Source organism: Malaclemys terrapin, chromosome 2 (genome assembly GCF_027887155.1).
Source record: "Malaclemys terrapin pileata isolate rMalTer1 chromosome 2, rMalTer1.hap1, whole genome shotgun sequence".
NCBI lineage: Eukaryota > Metazoa > Chordata > Testudines > Emydidae > Malaclemys > Malaclemys terrapin.
The window spans coordinates 4,187,218-4,207,946 of NC_071506.1; the positions used below are offsets into that span (position 1 = coordinate 4,187,218).

General features: G+C 53.4%; 1 protein-coding gene across 2 annotated transcripts in view; it reads right to left on the bottom strand.

The window, feature by feature from the left end:
- Positions 1-20,729, bottom strand: part of LOC128831999 (1-phosphatidylinositol 4,5-bisphosphate phosphodiesterase gamma-1-like) — an 81,660-nt gene that overhangs the window by 25,209 nt on the left and 35,722 nt on the right. For both annotated transcript variants that reach the window (XM_054018992.1, XM_054018993.1), the window contains exons 2-13: positions 15,977-16,126; positions 14,968-15,061; positions 14,545-14,592; positions 8,754-8,838; positions 6,549-6,629; positions 6,113-6,147; positions 5,216-5,288; positions 4,060-4,161; positions 3,162-3,280; positions 2,257-2,342; positions 1,109-1,229; positions 258-426 (exon numbers count right to left, since the gene is read on the bottom strand). In XM_054018992.1, the coding sequence (XP_053874967.1) occupies positions 258-426; positions 1,109-1,229; positions 2,257-2,342; positions 3,162-3,280; positions 4,060-4,161; positions 5,216-5,288; positions 6,113-6,147; positions 6,549-6,629; positions 8,754-8,838; positions 14,545-14,592; positions 14,968-15,061; positions 15,977-16,126 (1,163 nt within the window). The remainder of the gene's footprint in view (positions 1-257; positions 427-1,108; positions 1,230-2,256; positions 2,343-3,161; positions 3,281-4,059; positions 4,162-5,215; positions 5,289-6,112; positions 6,148-6,548; positions 6,630-8,753; positions 8,839-14,544; positions 14,593-14,967; positions 15,062-15,976; positions 16,127-20,729) is intronic.

Consider the following 20,729-nt stretch of genomic DNA (forward strand, 5'->3'; position numbering starts at 1 on the left):
TGACTGTGAGTGGCCAGGACTGGTGTTTAGGTTTCATCTGGGAGGGAGATTCCCATGCATCTTTGTACTTTAGAGCTGGAGGTGGAGAAAGCTCACCCCAGTATGTTCCTGTAACCCCCAAACTATAGGGCTCTCCCACTAGCTACCCTTTCCTCTCCCAGTGCAAGGCTGGTGTGTACAGTTCTTCACCGCCCCCTCTGGACAGTATCAGAGAAGGACTGCGGGAAAGGGAAGAGGACAGGCCCTAAGTGCTACACCTTGATGAGGATTTTCTTCTTGAGCTGGGTGGGGGAAGGCAACTCATCGGCGTTGATGTCCACTGGCTTGGTGAGCAGCATGTCCCCAAAGACCTTCTTGAAGTGGGAGGCCATGTTCCTCTGCTGGACGATGCTGCAGTGGTCCTCGATGGAGAGGATGATGGGGAACCTGGTGCGCGGGGGAGGAAAGGCCGATCATTCGGAATAGCAACCGAGAAAAGGCTCCAGATCACGCGCCTGCTCCTAGTGTAGCCAGGGGCAAAACTAATGAGGGTAGGGCCCCAAAGGGGATAACAGGAACTCAGAGATCCATGGGACAATCTGGTAGAGAACTTGGTGTAGGGAAAGCTGGATTAGGGCAGAACCCTCGAAGCTGGGGAACACTCTCAGTAAATCAGGGTGTGACACTCAACCTGGGAGTGCTCTGCAGGGAATGTATCCACGCCTTGGAATGGGCAGTGCGGCAGGGAACACGCCCAGACCCAGCAATAGGTTCTCACAATAAATACAGAACCAGTGAGTGCTGACCAGGATAAACAGGGACTATCTGGCTGCCACACATGGTTAAACAGGTTTCACCCTGGTCTTTAATAGTTACAGACTGGCTTAAGCCCTGAAGCAGGAGGTTTCCACAATCATTGTTACCATTAACTATGAGAACTCTGGATATTCTTGTTATCCACAGAAATATCTAATCCCTTTTTGAATCCTGCTAAATTCGAGGCCTCAATGACTTCCTGTGGCCATGAGTTCCACAGTCTCTTTACATGTGACAAGCTCCAGGCCCTTTAGCAGTCCCTAAGCAGCAAAGAGGTGACAAAGCCCCTGTAGTGCAGTGGGGTGGTCCTTACTCAGAGGTCACGAAGGCGTGTTCCTTGATAGTGTGCAGGACATCCAGGAATTTGATTTTGGAGGTGAGTGTGTGTCCGTGGTAGATGATTGGCAGGTCATCTGGACCATCCCAACAGTCCACTAAGGGCAGAGATGGTTGAGTTGTTAACTCCCCCCACGCGCGTGATCATTTATCCCCGTACCCCACACACGTTCCCGAGGGACCATGTCCCAGCTCCCATCCTTTCTTGCACAGAGTGGAATGGACAGGACCACCTCTAGAGCCCATGGCCACTGCACATGCATCGGTCCCAAGTGTCACTGTGGAGCTGTGCACACTTCATTGTCGTGCCAGTACATGGGCACTTCAGGGGTGAACAAAGGGGTAGAAAACACACTGGCATTCACCTCTAACAGCACATGCTGTTATCTCAGTTAGCAGGGTCAAATGGGACTGAGCTAGTGAAAGAGGCTGTGGGGTTGGATGGGGGTCTGCCTGCCATTGATATGAAGGGACAGCAAGATCGCAAGGGTTCACCAGGTGGACTGAACGATCCTCAGCTGAGGTCCCATTGGGTTGTAGATTCCAAGGCCAGAAGGGACCATTGCGACCGTCTGGTATGATCTCCTGCACCACACAGGCCAGAGAACCAGAGAACCTCAACTGGTGATTCCTGCATCTGGTGGATTTTAAACTTCTCCCCACGTTGCCCCAGAGGACAATGATCCAAGCAGAACATCTCATGTTTCCAAGGCATCGGAAGGATCCCAGTACGATTCACCAAGAATTGCTGTAGCCACATCTGGGGTGAGACGGGGCGGCTGTTTGACACCGATGTGTAAGGCAGAAAAGTGGGGGCAATTTAAAGGAACTACCCATCACAGGATGTGGCTAAGGCACTGGGCTCAGACCCCTACATTTGTCCGAAGCGCCGAGGGAGTTTTGGGGAGTGGTCAGGAACTTGGTTTTAGAGATTCCTCCAAAGGATGCTGACTCCAATGGTAACTTGTGGGGGGAGGGGTGGCATCACCGGTACCATTTCCTGCTGCCCTTTGGCGGTCCCCCACCCAGTCACTGAGCGGCACTCATGCTACTCAGCTTATGCCATCAGACCAGCTCACAGCCGCTGACAGCAGCCTGGCCCCTGGCAAGGATCTGCTCACTCACGCTCTATGCAGCGGCAGCCCATCCGGAGGCAGCGCGCGTAGGCTTCCAGCGAGGACTCACTGGAGAACTGGTCCCCAGTCAGGTACCTGCAAAGAGAACGAGAGGGCCTCTGAATCACCAGCAGCGCCTGGAGAGGGGCCACACTGCAGGGCCTGGGGGTGGGACCGGGAGACCTGGAGGAAGTGGTGCAGCTGCAAATCATGTGGCTCCCAGTCCATCTCAGGGAGCAACCACTGCAGATGGTGCCTATCCAGGCAGCCGCCAGCCACAGACGGCGTGCCAGGGGAGCTGCCTGGTTCCTTGCCATGCCTGGTAGCTTAGTGCAGGCAGGGCCTGGAAAGGTCATTGCTGTTTCAGGGGCACCTCGCTCCGAACCCAAGGCCTGGATCCCATCAGATGTCAGTGTCTGCTGTCCCGTGGAACCCCTGCTCCTGCCAGTACCGCCTGGGCTTGGGAGACCCATTGGAGGTCCAAAGCCTCCGGGGCTTGGACCTCCAATGGGTCAGGCCCACAGCTGGTGTCAGTGGGCAGAGCTCTGTTGAAGCCAATGGAGTTATGCTGGTTTAGACCAGCTGAGATACTGGCCCCTGTTTTCCAGTACCTGCTTACAAGGAAATGTCCAGGAATCCCATGTCCTAGATGGACAGAGAAGTGGGGCAATCCCTGCAGAACTCCCGGGGGAGGCTAAAGGGAAATCCCCCCTCCCCCTGGTCACTATTGCATCGCAGGCCAGAGCCCTTCTGGAGCTCAACCACCAGACTAGTGGCTCCCCAAGTCTGCAGAATGACTCCTAGGGCTGCAGTGGGAGGCACCCGTTCAGCTCAGAATCAAACAGGTTGTGCGGCTTTATCTTTGCCCCACCATGCTGGGGGCCCTTCGTCAGTGGGCTGACGCCAAGCTCTTACGTATTGTGGGAGGAGGAGATCCAGTAGTGGGACAGCGGGTAATTCATCTCCTCTGGGACCACTCGCTCGTACTTGGCGTCCATGACCATGTTTTCCCTGGAGAACAGGTACGTCAGAAACTGAGGACAGAAGGAAAGCTGGTTAGAGCAACACGAAGGAGGGTCAGGCTCCAGGACACCGTGGGACACCCCAAGCTAAGGGGAGAGATGGGCGTGGGGCCAAAGCACTAACAGGAATGGGGAAAGGGAGAGAAGTGGGTGGAGAAGACCTGCCAGCAGCAGAGGACGAGCTGAGGAACACAGTCCAGTGACTGCAGCTAGAGATGGGCTTCAGACGCAGAGTTTGGAATGTGGACTTTTCCAAAATGTGAGAGGGAAGGGTTCACTCTTTCAATACAACTGGCCTGTCTAAATACATGTAGTGCAATCACCTGCACACAGTCACCTGATGGAGGTGGATTTGGGGGCCAATAATAAATCTGTAGCTGTGCCCCTTAAACAAGGATAATTAAAACCTCATGCTTCAGGGCACAAGGAGATCACCTGGAAGGGTCAGGAAGGAATATCAATCCCCAAATGTGCAGCACTGTCCACTAGCCAGATGGGTGGTTTATTGCGTCCTTTTAAGCCTCAAGCATTGGTCATCGATGGAGGCTGGAATAGCAATCTATAAGCCCCTTTGGTCTGATCTGGCATGGCCCATCCTAACCTCCAGTCTGAAGTGTACATTGTTATACATACAGCTACATCCGTGTGCACCAATTCAACAAATCCTAACTAATCTAGAGACTTTATCTGCCTCACGTGAGAGTCTGAGCTCCGCTGGGGGGCGCTGGAGTTGCTAAGGGGATGGCTGATGCAGGAGGACGGGCTGGGATCCAGGGTACATATTCCCCTACCTCATCCAGCTGGAAGAAGGGTTCTGTCATGTCACTGAAGGGGTCCCTGAGGTAGCCACACATGTACTCCCGCACCTTGCCGATGTCACTGGCCCAGGGCTCCTAGGGCAGAGAGCGCAGAGGGCAGTGTTAGGGGAGGAACTGCACCGAAGGTTTGGAGGTGAAACCAGGATGGGAATCTCAGATCTGCAAGCTCAAGAGCCTTCAGACAGATGGAAGGTGACTGGACTCAGGGCCGAGGAGACTCACGACCTCTAGCTATGCACAGGGCAGGTGCAGCCCATACTCCCCCCCCGCCGCCACCACTGTGCCTCCACCCGCATCTGCAGGGAATAGAGAGGAGTCCAGTGCCGATGGCCTGATTGTAATTATTCTCTTCACTAGATTTCAGAACCAGGCAAACCTTGGTCGCGATTTGCTCCTTTTTCCTAACATGTTCTCATCTGAATTTCCTGTTGGAGATTCACAGATTCCAAGGCCAGGTCTGCCCTTCCCTGTAACAAAGGTCACCGAATCTCCTCCAGACCTGCATCCAACCCGTCACTTCTGGATGGGCTGGATCAGCTCTTCTAGAATGACCTGCGGCCTGGAGTTCAAGACTCCAAGTCGCAGGGTCGCCGAATGTAAAGGCAGAGGGGACCACCCGATCATCCAGGCTGACCTGACCTGTGATGGATTCTCCATCGCAGCGCAGCGTGAGCTGTTCTGATGGTTAATCACCCTGGCTGTTGAAAACAGGCACCTTCTTTCTGGTCTGAGTTTGTCAGGCTTCAGCTTCCCCCACCCATCATAGCTTTCTCTCTGTCCACAGCTGGAGCATGGGCAGTGGCACACACTGCCCTTCCCGGGAGACCACCATGGCCCCTTCATCCCATGGCCTCTCTGCTGAGACTGCCAACAGAGGATGCCAGCTTCCGTGGCATTGGGTCTCATGGTCTATCGGGAAGAGGAGAGAGATCCACCAGTTGGACAGCCATTGGATGAGCATGACTTTAGGTTACTAGCAGCCTGGGCTGGCTTTGAGGTAGCCAGACGCTCTCTGGTTTCAGAACAGCGGCAGTCATGAGAATTTCTGCTATCATCCACTGCATGCCAAGCGGTGGCCTGGCAGAAGGGCTCGCAGTCCCTCAGGTACGACGTGCGCCTTAGCAGATACCTTCTGGTCGTGCTGCAGGAACTTCTGGAAGTCGTACAGTGTAATCTGGCACAGCTCCGCCCGGTCAACGTTCCTGGGGAGAGGCAGGGAGCCGGTCAATGGGAGTGTGTGCAAGCCGGATATGCCAGTCTCCCCTCACCAAACGAGTCAGGCACTGGGTGTGTCTCCCCCATACAGATACCTAGTCCCCTTAGTCCCCACACTATTCCAGCTCTTCCCCCCCATCCTCACAGCTTTTCCGATCAACCTGACTTGCACCCGTCCGCCCCTATGACTCCAGCCTAGGGCTCCCCTGACCCAGATCTGCTGATGCCCCTCAATTCCGACCTGCAGCCCCCTGCTACCCCAGCCCTGGGCTCCCCCCGGCCACAGCTCTGCCACTGCCCCTCAGTTCTAACCTGCAGCCCCCCCTGCTACCCCAGCCCTGGGCTCCCCATACACAGTGGTGGTGATGCACCTGAGTCCTGACCCGCAGCTTCCTCCCCAGACGCTGATCTCAGTGACACAGTATTAACCCGAGCACCCCAATCATTGCCCTGGAGTCATTCTGGGTTTAATTACTGCGTCTGAAAGTAGAGTCCTGCCCATTCTCTGGGGATCTAATAGGGTAAGAGTCATGTACCAGCCCATTGTGTCCCCGGGCTTAGCTTCACTGTCACCATCTCTGGGAGCAGGGACAAGCCGAGAGTGGGTGCTCAGCCTTGTCGCCCTAGGTGTTGGTGCCCAGTGGTCCCCTCTGTGTGCTGCGGTGGGAGCAGACAGGGTTGGACTTGTGAAGAGACCTCTTGGCTCTGAGTCTTGTTCTCTCACACACACAGTGAGCCAGGCTGACTGGCAGGCCGGTGCCCCACCCAGGGCTGGGGCTGGATCTGACAAGGGGGGATCTTTGGTACTCACCGCAAGGGGAAGGAGAGCTCCAGCTGCTCGATGATCTGGAATGCAAACGGGGGACAGGGGCAGGTTAGCCAGTGGAGAAGGTGCCACCTGCAGGCTGGATGGGGACTGGAGGAGGAGGCCCAGGGGGGGACTTGGAAAGCATCAGGCACAAGGCATCTCAGGGCCTGTGGCAGGAATCTGAGCTGCCCCTCACTGATTCACTCTAGATGGTCTTCCCAATCTCCCGTCCCTACAACAAAGTCCCCACTCAGCCAGTTCTCGGGGGCTATCTCCTGTGGCATGCCAAGTACATTTAGGGTGCTGGAGAAACGTCCATTAATAGTGACGGGCAGCACCATGACCCCACTCTGGCCTTCCTTACCCATCCCCGGGTCTGGGCCCAGCCGCAGGGTCACCCCAGGCCGGGCAGAGTCACCAGAGGGCTGCAACTTCTTACCGATTTCTGAGCATCGAACATTAGGTTTTTGTAGAAGTGAGTGAAGTGGGTGAAGGCCATGTCGCTCCTGGCTTCCACTTCCTGTCGGGAGGAAGGAGAGAGACAGAACCTGGTGAGAATGGAACGGGAGGGAGCAGACCTCCCAGAGCTGAAGGATCTAGGGAGACTTCAAGCCCCTGGTGCAGAAGATGGGGAAAAAAGGCCCCTGTCTGAAAGCATTGGCTCCAGTGGGATTCCCATGCTGTACTGCTCCAGCTGGGGGCGTCTTGAGTCAAGCTCATGGGCCATGTGGCGCCCAGGGAGATCTACAATGTGGCCTGCAGCCACCATCGGGCTGTCCATGGGGATTACAGGTCCCAGTTTGCAGTGCTACATTCTGAGCCAATATTGTAATCCCGTCTCATGTCTAGAGATGGGCTGGCCGGATTAGTTGGAGGGGAGGTTGGAATCTCAATCCAGATTTTGTGCTTTGGGTCCCTCTCTCCTTACATGCTATGCATGGCGAGTGGCACAGAGAGAGGAATATTAGGGCTTTGGATGGGGAATGAGCAGCAAATGTGATTGGCCAGCTCTAGGAATGGACAACAATCCTGTGTTTCCCTGTAAATGTCCCTTAGTAACAGGGAGCATAGGAGGAAGGTACAGATAATCCAGCACAGGCCAGGAGCAGAGGGGCTTCCAGAGAGACCACTTGCCCAGGAGGCACCAGCTGCTCGTTAATGTTCATTGACTGCAGACACCCCTCAAACACATAGCAAAGGAAAGGGAACACAAGAGAACATAAGAATGGCCACACTGGGTCAGACCAAAGGTCCATCTAGCCCAGTACCCTGTCTTCTGACAATGGCCAATGCCAGCTGCCAATGAACAGACCAGGTAATCATCAAGTGATCCATCTCAACACCAATTCCCAGCTTCTGGCAAACAGAGACTTGGGAATGGGCAGGAGATAACCCTTACAGGAAAAGCCAATGGGACTGAATGGAGCAGGAGACCCTTTCTCTTGGCTTCATTGACCCATCCTATAGAATTCTATAGCTGGGAGAAGTCCGTGTTCAATTCTATAGGGCAGCTCAACACCTCCCTCCCCACAGGAAGGGTCGATTCTATAGGACTTCAGAGTCATCATTCTATAGGACTTAGTCGCCCTTCTCTGCACCCGTTCCAGTTTGAGTTCATCTTTTTTAAACATTGGAGACCAGAACTGCACACAGTACTCCAAATGAGGTCTCCGTTGTATAAGGCGCTGGTGAGACCTCATTTGGAGTACTGTGTGCAGTTCTGGTCTCCAATGTTTAAAAAAGATGAACTCAAACTGGAACGGGTGCAGAGAAGGGCGACTAAGATGATCAGAGGAATGGAAAACCTGTCGTATGAAAAGAGATTAGAGGAGCTTGGGTTGTTTAGTCTGACAAAGCGAAGGCTGAGGGGGGATATGATTGCTATCTTTAAATATATCAGAGGGGTTAATACAAGGGAGGGAGAGGAATTATTCCAGTTTAGTACTAATGTGGACACGAGAACGAATGGATACAAACTGGCCGGGGGGAAGTTTAGGCTTGAAATTAGACGAAGGTTTCTGACCATCAGAGGGGTGAAATATTGGAACGGCCTTCCGAGGGAAACGGTGGGGGCGACGGACCTGTCTGGTTTTAAGATTAAGTTGGATAAGTTTATGGAGGGAATGGTTTAATGATAAAACATAGTAGCCAAGGAAAACCAAGCAATGGTACATGAACAGCATAATGGCCAACAAGGGTCAGGCTAGAGACTCTTGCCTATATGCTCGGGGTATTACTGATCGCCATATTTGGGGTCGGGAAGGAATTTTCCTCCAGGGTAGATTGGCTGAGCCTCTGGAGGTTTTTCGCCTTCCTCCGCAGCATGGGGCAGGGATCACTAGCAGGAGGGTCTCAGCCGATTGAAGTCACTAAAACACAGGATTGGGGACTTCAACGGTAGAGTCCAGGGAAGGGTCTTGCGGCCTGCAGCATGCAGGGGGTCAGACCAGATGATCATAATGGTCCCTTCTGACCTTAATGTCTATGAGTCTATGAGTCTATGAGTCATCACTGTAGAACCTGGTTGGTTCTACAAATCTCTACTGGCTTCCTCCCATCCCATTCTATAGGCCTTGTCCATAAAGGATGGGTCAGAAAAGGAGAGATAAAGGGAGGGAGGAGGAGACCGCGGGAGTGTTCTTACCACTAGCTTGTCCCGCAGGAATCTCATGTTGGGTACCCGGTAGTTCACCTGGGGCAGCATGGCCTTCAGATCCTTCACCGTGATACTGCAAGACACACAAAGCAGGAGTCAGGCCTCAGAGCGGGACATGCGGGAGCTCTGCTTCTCATGCTTCTCAGCTGGCCCCATGGGCTAGGGGCCTTGAGCAATTTCACTCCCGCCCTTCTCCCACATGAATCTTCAGGAAAGCAAGGGCCTGTTTCTGTGAGAAAGAAGAGGGGTCAAGAGCTGCAGGCACTCCAGCCCCCATGGCTCCAGAGCTGCCAGGCACTCACTGGAGCCCCATACGTGGTTCATTCAACCTGTGTCTCGCCCGGGGAACTGAACTCTCAGTTCACTGAACAGTTAGACAGGGGCTGGCCTCCAGACTGAGATCGCACTCAGGAGGTTCCGAAATCAAATCACTTCTGTCTGTGCAACTCCCTAGTGTGGACACACTGAAATGGTGTGGTTTGCCTGGCTGCGCCCATGTCACTTTGCCTGGCTGGTACGGAACAGGGTTTGTTACTGAGCTAGCTGAACGCGTGCAGAGCAGATATTTCGTTCGTTTATTCCAAATAAACAAAGGTGAGACACTGTAAGAGGTGAAGTTCTAGGCACTGGAAATGCCCAGGTCAGACAGACTGGTCTGAGCAAACCTAGGGATCTCCCACAGCTCATTTTAAAATCTGAGTTACTTAATCTCCTCCTACGAAGGCGGGACTAAGAGGTATTTGTACTAGAATGACACCATCTACTGGGAATGGAGAGAAGAGCAGTTCAGAAACCTGAGAACTAAGACTGAAACCTGGAAAGCAGGTCTGGCGGACAGACCAGTTGGGAAGATATTCAATCCCTCTGTCTGATTTTGGGCCACACAGTTATTTTGCATAGTCCTCTTAAAAATACCAGCAGCCAGAGGGGTCCTTGCTGCGTACTTGCCGTGAGGGCTGTAGCCATAGAATCATAGAATATCAGGGTTGGAAGGGACCTCAGGAGGTCATCTAGTCCCACCCCCTGCTCAAAGCAGGACCAATCCCCAACTAAATCATCCCAGCCAGGACTTTGTCAAGCCTGACCTTAAAAACCTCTAAGGAAGGAGATTCGACCTCTCTAGGTAACCCATTCCAGTGCTTTAACACCCTCCTAGTGAAATAGTTTTTCCTAATATACAACCTAGACCTCCCCCACTGCAACTTGAGACCATTGCTCCTTGTTCTGTCATCTACCACCACTGAGAACAGCCGAGCTCCATCCTCTTTGGAACCCCCTTTCAGGTAGTTGAAGGCTGCTATCAAATCCCCCCCTCACTCTTCTCTTCTGCAGACTAAATAAGCCCAGTTCCCTCAGCTTCTCCTCGTAAGACATGTGCCCCAGCCCCTTAATAATTTTCGTTGCCCTCTGCTGGACTCTCTCCAATTTATCCACATCCCTTCCATAGTGGGGGGACCAAAACTGGGCTCAATACTCCAGATGTGACCTCACCAGTGCCGAAGAGAAGGGAATAATCACTTCCCTTAATCTGCTGGCAATACTCCTACTAATACAGCCCAATATGCCGTTGGCCTTCTTGGCAACATATCCAGCTTCTCATCCACTGTAATCCCCAGGTCCTTTTCTGCAGAACTGCTGCTTAGCCAGTCGGTCCCCAGCCTGTAGCAGTGCATGTTTCTTCAGTCCTAAGTGCAGGACTCGGCACTTGTTCTTGTTGAACCTCATCAGATTTCTTTTGTCCCAATCCTCCAATTTGTCTAGGTCACTCTGGACCTTACCCCTACGCTCCAGCGTATCTACCTCTCCCCACAGCTTAGTGTCATCTGCGAACTTGCTGAGGGTGCAATCCATCCCATCATCCAGATCATTAATAAAGAAGTTAAACAAAACTGGCCCCAGGACCGACCACTGGGGCACTCCGCTTGATACCGGCTGCCAACTAGACATGGAGCCATTGATCACTACCCATTGAGCCCGATGATCTAGCCAGGTTTCTATCCACCTTATAGTCCATTCATCCAATCCATACTTTTTTTACTTGCTAGCAAGAATACTGTGGGAGACCATATCAAAAGCTTTGCTAAAGTCAAGATATATCATGTCCACCACTTTCCCATATCCACAGAGCCAGTTATCTCATCATAGAAGGCAATCAGGTTGGTCAGGCATGACTTGCCCTTGGTGAATCCATGTTGACTGTTCCTCATCACCTTCCTCTCCTTCAAGTGCTTCAAAATGGATTCCTTGAGGACCTGCTCCATGATTTTTCCAGGGACTGAGGTGAGGCTGACTGGTCTGTCGTTCCCATGATTCTCCTTCTTCCCTTTTTTAAAGCTGGGCACTATATTTGCCTTTTTCCAATTGTCCGGGACCTCCTCCGATCGCCACGAGTTTTCAAAGATAATGGCCAATGGTTCTGAAATTACATCAGCCAACTCCCTCAGCACCCTTGGATGCAGCGCATCCGGCCCCATGGATTTGTGTATGTCCAGCGTTTCTAAATAGCCCTTAACCTGTTCTTTCACCACTGAGGGCTGCTCACCTCCTCACGATACTGTGCTGCCCAGCCAGCTCTCCTGGACTCCTTTCCCCCTCATATTAGCCTCCCAGGGGATCCTGCCCATCAGTTCCCTGAAGGAGTCAAAGTCTGCTTTTCTGAAGTGCAGGGTTCGTATTCTACTGCTCTCCTTTCTTCCTTTTCTCAGGATCCGGAACTCGACCATCTCATGGTCACTGCTGCCCAGATTGCCACCCACTTCTACTTCCCCAACCAATTCTTCCCTGTTTGTGAGCAGCAGGTCAAGAGGAGCACGGCCCCTAGTTGTTTCCTCCAGCACTTGCATCAGGAGGTTGTCCCCAACACTCTCCAAAAACTTCCTGTATTGTCTGTGCACTGCTGTATTGCTCTCCCAGCAGATGTCAGGGTGATTGAAGTCCCACATGAGAACCAGGGCCTGTGATCTGGAAACTTCTGTTAGTTGTCCGAAGAGAGCCTCGTCCACCTCATCCTCCTGGTCTGGTGGTCTATAGCAGTTGCCCACCACGATATCAGGCCATGAGAGAGCCCTTCTCTGAAAGACTAACCTGTGTGTGACTTCAGCAAAAGAACCCCAAGTCAGCAAACCTTTAGAGATGGTGGGGCCAGATCCCCAGCCAGTGTAAATCAAGGCGGCTCCACTGACTTCATACAGTCCCACCCACTCATGGTTACGTGTGCCGGTGTGTATTTGTCTGCAGAACAAGAAGGGGAAGTGGGCCCCGTCCAGTCCTTCCAATCCCAGACCTTGCTGGGGATTCGGCTTGGAAGGGGCGTGTGCAGAATCTAGCATGCTGTTGTGTTTGTTCTTCACTGGCATTCGGTTGTGCCTCTGGGGGCTAGTTATGGGCTGAATGATTGCAAGAGCTGATGTTTATGCCTGATTCCCATCCCTAAATGTTGGAAATCCAGTGAACAGACCAGGCCCTGGATTAATCTGGCCCAGTAAACAGCTCCTCGGGGCGTTAAACTCACTAAATATCATCATCAACACTCGGGCAGCCACCAACTACTTGGGTTTCAGCAGAACCCAAATGCACAACCCTAGGGTTTGACTTGAATCTACAGTTACCCAAATCAGACAGCAGGTGGCAGCATGTTCTATTCCACTCCTGCTCCCCCCTCTCCCCCACCCCTCACTCCTCCCCACCCCCCGTCCGCACTTGCTAACCTAGTCTACAGCTGCTCAGTGTGTTCTCTGGGATTTGAGGTGTAGTTTAGTAGCACGTGCTCTAATCTACACCGGCAAACCCTCCTAGTGCAGACGCAACTTATAACAGCAAAAGACTTCTTCCCCCAGCAGAGATTATCCCAGATCCCTGAACAAAATAACCTGTCCCAGCAAAGGGACTCTTTTTTGGTGGGCATAATTGTGTCTACACTGGGGCTGTTGCTGCTGCCGCTGTGGCAGTTAGGGGTGTGATTTTTTCACACTTCTCACCATCAGAGCTAGGCCAGCCAAACTTTTCCAAGTAGACCGGGCCTGAGACGCCAAGAACCACGTCACTTGATTCCGTGCTGGATGGGCCATAAGCCGTGACTTGGAGCGGCCCCTGGAAGGGCTGGGTACTGGTATGTGACACCAGCGATGGGAAGGCAGGCAGGAAAAGCTCAGACGAGTTGCAGAGATGTGGGTCGTGAACCTGAGAGGTGCCGAGTGCTGTCCCCGCACGGGGACTCTGATCGGAGGTGCGGGTGCTCTGAGAGTTCAGAGACCAATCACTGACCGGGATATGGGTGCTCAGCGCCGCTCAGGATCAGACCGTAAGCATTGCTTTGCTTTGCTTCAGCCGGCCTCACTGAATTTAACGTGATCAGCTTCCACTGTCTTCAGCTCCCCGGCCAGGCTCTGCAGCTGCGCCAGAGCGCTGTGCTCGGGAAAGCAACGTCGAGCGGCGTAGGGTGGGGGTAGCACAGGGGGACTCCTGCTGCGTCTCAGAGACTCAGCCGCGCACCATCCCGGCAGGCCTCCCAGGATCCCTGCCGTGTTATTAATACAGCTCTCATCTGGCACTTTGATCACGCTGTGCAACCCGCAATGGTGTACAAATCCCACCCCATCGAGCTGGGTTGCTGTGTAAGCCCATCGCTGGAGCACCGGAGTGCTTTGTAGGACAATCCCAGTGGGATAACAAAACATGCCTAATCAAATCATCTCAGTGGGATTCTGCTGAGTGCCTGGTGCAGGGAGGCGGCCCTGGAGACTCCTGCAGGGCCGTCCCTTGGGGATAGTCCAGAAGGCCTTTCTCCCTCGCCGTGCTTCTATTTCGGACTTGAATATAGCACTCAGAGCCCCAGGGAACACACCCATGTTTTTGTAAAGCCGATTGCTCCTTCCACACTAGCCCCACTTCCTGTCCCATCTCCCATCATTTCCTGCCCAGGCCCCCTCCTCTTCCTGGATGGAACCCCTCAGTTCCTGTCCGATGTCCTGTTTACACAGAGCTGGCATGTGGCAGGGCCAAGAGCTCATCCCTCATTAGCTAGCTGGACAGAAAGGGACCAAAATGCTGATTAAACAAAAAGTTTTAAATCCAGTTTTCTTTCCTCCTCCCTGTTCCCCCCCGCCCCCAACTCCCCACAGCTTCTCGAAGAGACACTGTCTCATTTCCATCTTCTCCGTTCAGTCCTGTTTGGCTCCAGATTCCTTGAGAGCCTGTTGCAGTGGGATCCTGGCCTTAGCCGTGGCTCTGACAATGGGATCAAATTTTCCCCCTGCTTAAAGCTACAGTATCTTAGAACTTTAGCCTGTCTAACAACCAGCCCTCATCCCACTGCCTTCACATGCTCCAAGCTCCCAGTCGGAGTTGGGGGAGCACAAGGACTGCAGGATCAGGGCTGCCGCTGCTTTATCTCCTGAGGCTTTATCTGCCAGCCTGTGGGGACGGGGTGATGGGGAAGGAAGGAGCAGGCATGGCAGGGCTGTGTGGTGGGCAGGGAGTGGCAGAGAGCTGGAAGGCTGGGCAAGGCCTCATTTTCCCAGCCACCATCATGAAATGTTTGTCTCCTCTCCCCATCCTCGGAACAGCTCAAGCATTTCTCAGCTCCCAAAGGGGGTTTACCAGCCTCAGGCCCTATCAGGCCAGTTCACCACATCCTGTGCAGACAGCCCTCCGGTGGCTGCCACAGGAAGTGTGGCAAAGCTGAGCGAGAGGCAGATAGTCTCTGCAGTGACACCTACTAGGATGAAAACCCCGAGGGTCATCAACCCTCCTCTCGTCCCTGCCTGCCCGCCTCACTCACCTGCCTTCTCTCGTCCTGTCCATCAAGTCAAACTGTTTCCGCAGCCACCTAGCGAGAGTATTGAGAAGAAGTGGATCAGCCTGGAGCCGAGGGGTCCCAGCAGTGACACGGCTAGGAGCGCGGTGCAGTTATCACACGTGCTGGGGTGATGGGGTCTGGCCTCTTCCGGGGGAGATTACACCTCAGGCAGGTGTTTCATCCCCTCATCAGCACCCCAGCCAGCTCTGGGGATTACCGGGTACCCCAAAATGGGGACGAAGGAAAACCAAACTAGCGATCCTGTCTGCCCTTCACTTCCCCTGGTCCCACCTCACTCTGCAGTGCCCAGGGATGGCTTGGCTCTCCCGGCCCACCCAGCCCCGCTCTGGAGTGACAGGGCAGAGGGATGTCCAGCCCCCCAGTAGCCCAGCACCCTGCCCATACCTTTCAACCTGCAGCGGCGTCTGGGCTTTCTGAGTGTCCATCACCAGCCAGTTCAGGCCCGTCATCCACATGTTGACGTCTTCCTCACAGAAGGCTGAGGAGGGAGGAGAGCAGAGTCCAGCAGTGGGAGGAGCGGGGCTAAGGGAAGTTCCCTCTCCGCACTTACATGAGAGATGGGGCTGGGCTGCAGTGGTCTGCTCCGGGGCTGACCTCTCCCCACAGCTCCGGGGTACTGAGATTGAGGGATCTGGCTGCTCCTCATCTCTAGCTGAGGTTAGACGATGCCCCGAGATGATGCCCCTCTTCGTACAGACAACAGCACCCTTAGCCAACTGGCTAACCCCCACAGGCGCCGACTTTTATTTTTCATGGGGGTGCTCCATCCCGGTGCTGCACCGAGGCCCCACGCCCGCACCGCCCCCTCCCTGAGGCCCCACCCTTACTCCGCCTCTTCCCATCCCCACTCTGCCCCCTCCCCCCAGGTCCCTCGCCCACCGGCCGCTCGCTGCTCTCTGCCCTCCCCCTAGCGCCTCCCAAACAGTTGGGGCTGGTGGGTGCTGAGCAGCCATGATTTTTTCCCCGTGGGTGCTTGAGTCCCAGAGCACCCCCAGAGCTGGCGCCTGTGCCAATGGGCCAAATTCACCCGGACAGTGGCATTCCATCAGGGATGGCCGTCACTGCGAGTGGGTCTGGGTGGGGGTGCTGTGTCAGGGAGGAGGGATTGCTGGGGGGAGATGGTGACAACCTGACCTGTCTTCTCCCTGCTAAGAGGTTCCATGGCCCTCTTCTCCCAGCCCTCTTCTCCCAGCTCGTGTGTCCACGTCCTGTTTTCCACCACAGCTGATTCCCACCTGCTCCCTTAAGCCAGGACCTAGCTAGGGTGGGTGGGAAAGTTAGTGAGGCCACCTCATCCATGAAACCCTAACGGCCCTAGGAAGAAGTGGGGGAGGGAAAAAATCGAGATTAGACCCTCCCCGCCTGTCGTCACCCTCCGTCACCCGGTACTGACCAGCAACACTGAGCGTCCGGAGCCTGAAATCCTGTCCATACAGGATGATGAAACACATGGTGGAGTCCAGTTTCCGAGCATCTTCTGGATATCGTTCAAAATCCCGGGAATTCTTCCCTGGGCGGATCTCTTTTATCTCCCGAATGTCAACTAGAGAAGAAAGAGAGGGACATGTGACCCTTTCCCCGAAGCCCGTCCTCATTTTTACTCTTCCACGCCCAGAGCCTTGGCTGCTGTTGGGCAGTGTAGTGATTAATAATGACATATTCCGACAGTATCTTTTAGCTGGATTGTGTGCATGAAAATAATTTCAGGCCTCACTGAAATGCAGTCACCTCTGGGGTGGAACACAGCAGCTGCTTAACTGCATGCAGCAGCTTCAGACAGGAAGTGAGGAAGAATCATGTTTCCGACCAAACGCTTGGGAGGAATTTGGGGAGGCAGAATGCATCCAGTCAGGGATACCGTTTCTACTCTTGTGAAAAGTGCCATGTGATCAATTATAACCCCAAGTAGCCAGGACTGCAAGCTTATCTGCACAGCGCCCTCTAGCATGTCACTGGGGATTTTGGGGTGCATGACCACTTTCTGCAAGATACAGGTTTTCCGTGTGGGTCAGCTCTGCAAGTAGGTCCGCAGTGGAGCTCTGCAGCATCGCTTATGTATTGTGAGCCTTGGAAGGATTCTGGTTTTACTGGTGATGTTGATTTCCCTGCACACAAACAAACCAACAACAAATCTTTCCACTGATAACAACTGAAATTGACAGCTAGGCAAAGTACGAAAAATGCTGCTTCAGTTTGCTTTTAGGGTATTTGCTTGCTATGCTTTGATGTAACGCAGCCAGTTTGTGTGTGAACAATTACACAACTTTAATTTTTTGAATCTCAGTCATCAACTAATTATTGTCTGACCCATCCCGATAATTTCCCCCACTGTGAAAAGGTATATCGATACAACTAAAACAATGCTTAAAAACCCTTAAGTTTGTGCTGTTGTGAAAAATTAAATTGATAAGCATTTTTTAAATGCTTAAAAACGAACATTATCCATCAAAAGTACATATTAAAAAATCAAATTCGGCCAAGCCTATGTATCGTAAATGTGAATGTAAACAAACGAGAGAGCAAAGGGCACAGCTCAGCACTCAGAAGCAACCCTACAATAACAAACCTGGAGTAAATGGTTTCATGTTTGCAACGGGGCTGCAATTCAAAGACAAGAAAGTTATTTTAAAGAGTGCTGGGCAAAGGCCTGGTAACTTTATTTAGGCAAAGCTCTCTCTGAGGGCTGTGGGAATTTTGCCTGAGTAAAGGCTGAGGGGGAATTTCACCCCTGGGCGGGGGCCTAGTCAAATCTTGCTTAAGTCCAAACCCCATTAGGGCTGGAGAAGGAGTTACGCAGTGCCCTGCTGCACGAGGCTGGCTTTCATTCGGCGAGAGGGGACATGTCAGTGTCCTCCAGATGCATATTTTTAACAGCTAAGCCACTGGGTATGACCGGCCTCTCCTTGCATGGTGGGATTCTCGAATGGCGGAAGCCACAAGAATGGAGCTTGCGGATCGACCAGCGTCATTGCTGGTGAAGCTGTGTGCCAGGCAGACTTGTCTCAGCCATGGAGTCAGAATGGAGAGAGCCCATGGGTGTGTGACACAGCCCTGCCCATCTCGATATTGCACTCAAAGGGTCCTGTCACTGTGGGGTCTCTGCCAAAGCTAAGCACTACCTGGTTCTCATGGGTATTGTGGGGTGTTTATACAGGAAACCATTTTAGAGTCATGTAACATGTAGACCAGAGGTGGGCAAACTATGGCCCGCGGGCCACATCCGGCCTGGGGGACCATCCTGCCCGGCTCCTGAGCCCCCGGCCCCTCTCCCGCAGCCACACCACCGCGCGGGCAGCGCTCTGGGTGGCAGGGTTGCGCGCTCCTGCCGAGCAGAGCGGCAGCATGTCTAGCTCTGGCCGGGTGGCGCAGCTGCCAGACATGCTGCTCTGAGCGGCATGGTAAGGGGGCCAGGGCCGGGCCTGGGCCCGGGGGGTTGGATAAGGGGCGGAGGGTCCCGGGAGGCAGTCAGGGGACAAGGAACGGTTGGATGGGGCGGAGGTTCTGTGGGTGCGGGGTAGTCAAGGGACAGGGAGCAGGGGGTGGTTGGATAGGCGTGGGGTTCCAGGGGGCCCGTCAGAGGGCGGGGGTGTGGATAGGGGTCAGGGAACGGGAGAGTTGGATAGGCGTGGGGTCCCGGGGGGGCGTGTCAAGGGGCGGGGGTGTGGATAGGGGTCGGGGCAGTCAGGGGACAGGGAGCAGGGGAATTGGATAGGGGGTGGGGCCCCAGGGGTGGTTAGCAGCGGGGGGTCCCGGGAGGGGGCAGTTAGGGGACAAGGAGCAGGGGTGGAGGTGGATGGGTTGGCGATTCTGAGGGGGACGGTCAGGGGGCGGGAAGTGGGACGGGTTAGATAGGGGGTGGAGGCCAGGGCTGTTTGGGGAGGCACAGCCTTCCCTACCCAGCGCTCCATACAGTTTTGTAACCCCAATGTGGCCCTTGGGCCAAAAAGTTTGCTCACCCCTGATGTAGACTATCATGCTCCAAATCTGCTGGAGGTAAAACATGCCATCCCAGGCGGGATGAGTCTCAGAGCTGAGTCAGTCAACACAGCATAATTGACTAGCCCTGGGTCAGGTCAGGCTGGAGCATTCAGCTGGACTCTGAATAGGGGACTTCAGGGGTGAACCGAAGTTAACAAACGAGACAAAAGTCTGGGGCTGCGTAAGAGAAGAAAGGGTACGAGCTGTTCTCCATTACGGAAGTGGCTCTGCCCGCAGGAAAGGCGGATCCCAGAGCGCTGGACTGGACAAACACTGCAGGGACTGATCATTGGGTGAGAATCACCTTATCAGACGGGAAAGGAACCGGTTAATAAGAACGGGCTCTAGACTGTTTTAGATTTTTCTTTTATCTGTCATCATATGCTGCCAAATTATTATCAGGGGCAACAGAAGCTCCCTAAAGGTGGGGAGGCCACCAGTGTCTGAACCATGGCCCTGCCCCCACGTTGCCCCTTCCCCCCAAGACCCCTCCCACACCCCCTGCAGCCCCGTCCCCCGAGGTCCCGCCCCCTGCTGCCCCTTCTCTGATGCCCCTCCCCTGCCGCCCCTTCCCCCAAGGCCCTGCACCCTGCTGCTCCTTCCCTCCAAGGCCCCGCCCTCAAACCACCTCTTCCCCCCAAGACCCCACCGTCCACTCGCTCCTCTCCGCCCTCTCCCCCCCCCGTTGCTTGCCCTTATGCCTGGTAAAAAGTGGGAGGGCATAGCCCCCTGGTCCCCTGTTCCAGCACCCCGATCCTTTTACTTGCTTTTATTTAAATCTTTATTTCATAAATTCATAGATTCTAGGACTGGAAGGGACCTCGAGAGGTCATCGAGTCCAGTCCCCTGCCCGCATGGCAGGACCAAATACTGTCTAGACCATCCCTGATAGACATTTATCTAACCTACTCTTAAATATCTCCAGAGATGGAGATTCCACAACCTCCCTAGGCAATTTATTCCAGTGTTTAACCAACCTGACAGTTAGGAACTTTTTCCTAATGTCCAACCTAGGCCTCCCTTGCTGCAGTTTAAACCCATTGCTTCTGGTTCTATCCTTAGAGGCTAAGGTGAACAAGTTTTCTCCCTCCTCCTTATGACACCCTTTTAAATACCTGAAAACTGCTATCATGTCCCCTCTCAGTCTTCTCTTTTCCAAGCTAAACAAACCCAATTCTTTCAGCCTTCCTTCATAGGTCATGTTCTCAAGACCTTTAATCATTCTTGTTGCTCTTCTCTGGACCCTTTCCAATTTCTCCACATCTTTTTTGAAATGCGGTGCCCAGAACTGGACACAATACTCCAGCTGAGGCCTAACCAGAGCAGAGTAGAGCGGAAGAATGACTTCTTGTGTCTTGCTCACAACACACCTGTTAATACATCCCAGAATCAGGTTTGCTTTTTTTGCAACAGGATCACACTGTTGACTCATATTTAGCTTGTGGTCCACTATAACCCCTAGATCCCTTTCTGCCGTACTCCTTCCTAGACAGTATCTTCCCATTCTGTATGTGTGAAACTGATTTTTTCTTCCTAAGTGGAGCACTTTGCATTTGTCTTTGTTAAACTTCATCCTGTTTAACTCAGACCATTTCTCCAATTTGTCCAGATCATTTTGAATTATGACCCTGTCCTCCAAAGCAGTTGCAATCCCTCCCAGTTTGGTATCATCTGCAAACTTAATAAGCATACTTTCTATGCCAATATCTAAGTCGTTGATGAAGATATTGAACAGAGCCGGTCCCAAAATAGACCGCTGCGGAACCCCACTCGTTATGCTTTTCCAGCAGGATTGGGAACCATTAATAACAACTCTCTGAGTACGGTTATCCAGCCAGTTATGCACCCACCTTATAGTAGCCCCATCTAAATTGTATTTGCCTAGTTTATTGATAAGAATATCATGCAAGACTGTATCTCAAGCTCGGGCAAATAAACGTCACTTTGATTTTACTAGACACGTCTAAGTGCCTTATGCTAAGGAGCGTGTTGAACTGAGGTGACCCCAGTGAACGAGGGGGGTGGGCACTGCTTCCCCAGAGGCAGCGGCTCGTTGGGCAGTGCGGGTGTCCAGAAGCCGCGAGACTGAGCACTCAAGTAACCAAGCGGGGTGTGTAAATTGCTAGGCTGTATTGGGGAAGAGCGGGGCTTGTAATAGCACTTGCCAG